This window comes from Motacilla alba, chromosome 1 (assembly GCF_015832195.1).
Source record: "Motacilla alba alba isolate MOTALB_02 chromosome 1, Motacilla_alba_V1.0_pri, whole genome shotgun sequence".
Classification (NCBI taxonomy): Eukaryota; Metazoa; Chordata; class Aves; order Passeriformes; family Motacillidae; genus Motacilla; species Motacilla alba.
The window spans coordinates 33,003,017-33,009,016 of record NC_052016.1 but is presented as its reverse complement, the minus strand read 5'-3'; the positions used below and the strand labels follow the sequence as shown (position 1 = coordinate 33,009,016).

The 6,000-nt window shown below is 46.8% G+C and overlaps 1 protein-coding gene across 1 annotated transcript in view; it reads left to right on the top strand.

Moving 5' to 3' along the window:
* The first annotated feature begins 854 nt into the window (after window positions 1–854).
* LOC119707283 (limbic system associated membrane protein) overlaps window positions 855–6,000 on the top strand; it is a 998,862-nt gene continuing 993,716 nt past the window's right edge. Inside the window, exon 1 of the mRNA XM_038152399.1 lies at window positions 855–1,291. Within this exon, the coding sequence (XP_038008327.1) occupies window positions 1,225–1,291 (67 nt within the window). The 5' untranslated portion in view covers window positions 855–1,224. The remainder of the gene's footprint in view (window positions 1,292–6,000) is intronic.

Below are 6,000 nucleotides of genomic sequence, written 5' to 3'. Positions count from 1 at the left end.
CACAGGGCTGCCCGGGCAGTCCAGCTGGGCTGTCACACTGTGTCCCAGGGACTGGCGTCAGAAGTTGTACACTCACACTGCCTCCACATCCCCAGCTGTGAAAGGACACCCTTTTTATCAGAGTGACAGATAAAAAGCCCTAAATGTTAAGCAGTACTTCATTACTGGTGTTCCTCTAACTGGAGGCAATTATTTTAGGGGGAAATAGAGCTACCTGAGCCAATTACTCCTTGAGAAAAAAAAAAGTTTGTGCTACATATGGCAGGAGGAACCTGTATTTGAAGGAAGGGCAGTGAGGGAAGCCTTGTGTGAGCAAATGGTTGCTTTTCAAGCTAGATTTCCATTACAGAAGGATTCTTTCCGGTCCCTCTGAAATTGCATAGAAGTCACAGGAGATCCAGCAAAGATTAATGCAGACTGATGCTTGCTATTTTTTCCTGGAGGACTTGGCAGCTCTGTAATTACAGTCGGTGCGTCTGAATCTCCCTCTGGCCCCTGTGTGCTGCCCGGCAGTGACACCAGCATCAGAGAGACCCTTGTTTCAGAATTTGTCAAGCAGAACTCTGCTGAGAAACCAAACCTGCCCTGCCGTGCCTCTTGTTGTGCCGATGAGGAATATTCCTTCGCTGAATATCCTCCCTGTGTGCACTGGAACTGGAATCTCAGGGACTCCTGAGCACGGAATGGCTCATAGACTGTGATCCAAGAGATACATTTGTAGAGGAATGAGGGAACCATATTTCTATAGCATAATGTATATATATTTATATATATAAAAATGAAATAAATGAGCTGGCTTGCAACACTAGGTGGCAGAGGTGGGATCTGTTCTGCTCTGAGCGCTGTCCTATAAGGCATTGCTTGTTTAAGTACAGTCGCATTTAGTTGGAGCTGCAGGAGAGAGACAGAGAGATTCTCTGTGTTTACAGCTAGCCCAGGCTACGGTGGAGCATCCAACCTGGCCCCCCCTTTCTCCAGCACTTGAAGGGGAGAGTGAGAGGTTATTTGGGAATCTGGCCACCGCGGGTCAGCTTGCGCTGCGACTGGATTGTCAGAGCTGGCAAAGCAGAGCCCAGAGGGACTGAAGGGAGACACGAATCCCATTTTCTTTGAGAGGAGCGAAGAGGGAGAAAAAAAAAAAAAAAGATAAATTGAGAGAGAGAGAGACAGAAGCGAAGAGACGAAGAAAAAAGGCAGAGGAAGCGGAGCGAGTGAGAGAGAAGCATGAGGACCTACTGGCTGCACAGTATCTGGGTGCTGGGATTCTTCCTGTCCCTCTTCTCCTTGCAAGGTATGTGGTGAGTTCTTTCTCGCAACCTCCTCAAACCCTTCTGCTTTAATTGAGGCTGATGGACTGAGGATGGCTTGAAACATGGAGCTGGAAGCTGGAGCTTCCTCTCCCCCCCTTTTCCCCTCCAAACCTTCCCCCTCCCTTGCCTCAGGAAATAAGCCAAGGAGAGATCGCTGCTGGTGAATCCTATGGTTAGAGGACACTGCATGTGACTGACTTTGCTGCTGTATTTATGCTTTTGCAGAGGGGGAGTTGGCGAGGGGAGTACAGTTAAGATTTGCAAGGGAAAAGAGTGGTGGGTGAAGGTGGGTGTCCCCTCCATCCACAGCCACTGTTTCTCAGCACTTTGGGTCACAAGTACTGATTCTCCTCGATTCTTTACCTTCCTGAGGAGATAAGTGTTAAGTTTCTTTTAGGGTTTTTTGTTTGTTTGTTTTGTTTTGTGGGTTTTTTATTATTTTTATTTTGGTTTTGTCCAGAGAGGGGGAGGTTAGAGGAATCTCTATGCCTCTGGTCTGTCTGTGAAAACACTATGTCCTTTCCCTCTATACCAGGAGGGAAAAAAAAAAAAAAGAGAGAGAGAGAGTGTGATGGAGGAAAGACAGGAGATGAAAATTTGTTGGGTATGGGGTTTTGTTCAGTGGAGAATTGCCAGCTGGGTTTCTTGCCTTAAGAGCCAAGTGTGAGTATGGAATCTAGTTCGAAGTGATGACAGGCATGCTAGCTGGTTTTGAGATGCTTTCTGTAAACACGAGTTAAGGGTTAATGCATTCCATGCTGTATGTATTAATACATGTCACACATGTACATATAATCATAGCCTTCAAAATTGCAACTTGTGCATGATCCACACTCCACTCACACACATCAGTGGTCCTTCCTGAACACACACACACACACGCACACACACACACACACGCGCGCGTGCGCACACACTCAGGGATATAGCAGGGAAGATGAATAAACTCACTCTATCACATACAGTTCTAGCTCCTTAGCACATGCAATTCCTGGAGAGTCTGCTTCTCTTGTGCTCACGTTCTCCCTTCCCCTTTCCCCCTCCCTCCTTCAAGCCTCCATCCTGAACACTTGTATTTGAGGTTGTTTGCATTCTACAATCCCTTGCCTGTCCTGCTGCACTAGCCTTGTAAGCCTGTGTGCACACATATACACACACATAGGTAAAAATATAACTAAAGAATACAGATGTACTCTATCTGGCCTACTCTGTGCCTCACAGTCTTGCACTTGCAGTGAACTGCACCCTTAGAGGGTATCTCGCTCACACATGGCTTTTTTCACAGTGCTTTTTTCTCACTCCTGTACATATTAGTGCAGGAGTGCTGTGCATGGAGATATGCCAGTCACAGCTTCCTCACTTCGCTTTAGCTCCTACTTTTACACACAGTCTTGCATGTACTGTTCTCTTCTATTTTGTGTCTACTAAGCAAATTCCTGTACAGGCAGGCTCCCTGTCACACACACACTTTCTATTGCAGCCTCACACCTGTCACTCCTGCAAGCCCTCACTATGGAATCCTTCATTTTTTGCCTCCTTCTCACATTTGCTGAGTGCTCCTTTTCATACAGCCTCACTTCTCCCATTTCTGGGTCTCGTACACATGCTTTTCACTGTCACATATTTTCTCTCAATTTACATTCTCTGAAGTCTGGACTGTGAATCCAACACCAGCAGCTTCCAGCTGACTTCCTTCCTTGCTGTGAAGTGGCTATTTCTGGCAGGGAAGGAGAAATTTTCTCAGCACATAGGTTGTACATGGGATAAGAGAAGAACCAGTACCTGTGTAGCATAAGTAGATAACGCCAACAATAAAGTTGTGAACTTCACCCTGCTCTGGAGGATTAGACAGAGAACTGTCAAGAAATATGGACATTGGCAAGTCACATTGACTCTGAGCATTGCCTTTCTGATGCACATTTCCTAGCCTGTAGATCATGGCGCTTGCTCCACACAGTGTTTTCAAGTCACAAGCATTCCCTGAGTTGTGACCAGAGCATCCTGATGCCAGCACAGCCAGAAGCTGTTTTAGTCCATCCTTATAGCTGGAGCTTATGCTGGGCTATGGGCATGGACAGGTTTTACCTTCTGTTTTAGTGAGTTAGTACTGCCACTGTAGTATCAGCCACATTTTGAAGGCTTCAGGGAAGGTCTTTTGAGGTCTGTATTATCACATACCATCTAAAAAGGCATGAGGCAACACAGCTGCCCTCCCTAGGTTTTGAGATGGGATAGGGTGGTGTGGTGATGTATGAGTGTTTGCAAACCCGGAGCTGCTTTTCTGACTGCTCCCAAACTTTTGGCATGATGTAACCAGAGCACTGCTGGATCTAGTCTCATAGCCAGCAGCAATTTCCCTTCTCTGATGTGAAGAGCGAGAGAATGGGGAGGCAGGAATACTGGGGCTGCATGGGAGGATTGGGGCACTGCCTGAAACAAGCCTGAAGATATTTGATGGAGTTAAAAAGGGGTGGGAAAATATTGTGCCCTTAAAAAGACCCAACAAACCAGCACAATCCCCCCCCGCCCCCCAGTATTTATTTCAAATTAATTGTTTTATTGTTTTTCACTGAAAGACGTGGTAATAAGCCTTGAACGCTTCTCTCACCCTGCTGAGCACAACTCTGTGGAGCTCTTACCCCAGGAAGCGGCAGTATTGGCTTTGACAGGCAGCGACCCCGGTCAGAACCCTGCCGAGACCTTTGTGCGCACATCCCTCCAGAGCCAGACGGCTGAGCCTACACCTCTGCGAGCCACCCAAAACTTGTCCGTGCCCTCTCTCCCCTTTTCCTCGCTGTCCACTTGGGGGTGTATCGGTGACCGCAAAAGCAGCTCCTTGTCTTTCTCAGCTCTCCCAAAGGCACCAGGCGCGGGGGAGAAGGGGAGCGCGGCTGGCACTGCCGAGCCGAGGCTGAATGGCAGGCGCTGGGGGTGCAGGGAGGAAGCGCAGCTGAGCCTGGCAGGAGAGCGATGGGCTCCACGGTGCCAAGCGGCCGGCGCAGGCTGCCGGCCCCAGCGCCTCTGCCAGGCAGGGCGCAAAGGGCTGCCTGTGCCCTGCCTGCCTGGCCTCAGGGGCTCTGGCACAGCGCCAGCCTTTGCTCCTTTCCCCTAGTTAGATGCTCCAAGTCCTGCACAGAGGAGTTCCCCCCTCCCCCTCCAGTCACTATGTTTCCTCATTTTGGTGGCTCAGGATTCTTGCATTTCTCTGCTGCTGCACTTCCCGTCCTCCTTGGGAGGCAGGTGGCTCGGAGGCGGGATGGTTGTTCCTCCTGCATGGTGCACTGGCCTTCCTGCCCCGTGGGGGATGGAGGAATAAAAGGACCTACACACCCCAGCGCTGCTGGTGGGTGGGATTTTCTAGTGGCATGCTGCAGCTCTTCCCTCGAATGGATTTGTTTCTTAGCACAATGTTCCCCAAAGCATCTGAGAGATATCAGATCGTTGAATTGGGATTGTAAAGCTGAATTTTCCTTTTTCTTTTTTTTTTTTTCCCCAAGTAAAAAATGGGTGCATGAGCATGGGGTGGTGAAGAAAATTATTAGGATCTATAAAAAATTGCATTTAGATAATTTAGAAGAATTTTGTGTTGATGTTTGCACTTTCACTTGCTATTACTCTTACTTAGCTGTCAATATGAAAATTAATTTTTATTTCCTCACCCTGAGCATTTTATTTTAGAAAATGTATGCCTTGACAAATTATACATTTCGTTCAGCATTGCTTTAAGTTGAAAATTCTTCTAAACAAATTCTCTCTGTTGAAAAATAGCAGCTGTTTCAAATCAGCAATTTGCAAAATCCCAGCTTGTTTAATGAACCTCCCTGACAACCCCACCTAGTTGGTTAATTGTAAAAGACTTTATGTAAAAAAAAAAAAAAAAAAAAAAATCCCTCCACAGCCAGTTTAGTGGAGTAGATGGTGTAGATGGTTTAGGAAAGGATATGCTGAACTGGCCTGCATAGTCCAGGCGGGCAACATTTATTTATAATGTATTTCTTGAGCTGCTCAAGGGTGTTCTTAAATGAGGAATGAGTCTGATGAAAGAAATCATGGAAACAGTCGGGCAAGTGGCATAGGATGCTTTAGGCTGGTACACAGCACAAATTTTATCTGTAAAGTCTCATGTTTAATGTTACTGGGTAATGCGGGTGTGAAAAATGATGTGTTTGTTAATGCGTGAGGTATGTGCAATCTGTATGGATGGAAGCGTGTACCCGAGTGTGCCTGTGCTGATAATGTGTAATGGATGGGGAGAAGGGAGGGAGCAGCAGCAACATGAGTGCGAGTGGTGACACTGTGGTGTATGGGGAACAGCACGGGGCGATTGTGATGCTATTGGATAACATTTAGATACTGCCAGCTGGAGAGGAAAAAAAAAGACTTTTCCTGCTCTCCTGAATATACTTTTCTTCCTATCTGTTTCCAGTTCTCCCTTCTTGAGTAAGGCAAGGGAAGCTCTCACAGGGTGGACTGTATTGATGAGGCAACAACTCACTCAGCTGCCTTGCATTCCCTTAAATGATGAAGAGGTTTAATACATGAAACAATATACTTTTCTTGTAGGCTTAGGGCAGGGAAGAAGTAGAGAAGGCTTTATATCTGCAAACAGGGAGCATTGAAAAGATATCCCAAGTGTTTCTTCTAGTTCTATCCAGTGATTGCTGACCATATTAATCAATAATTATACAAG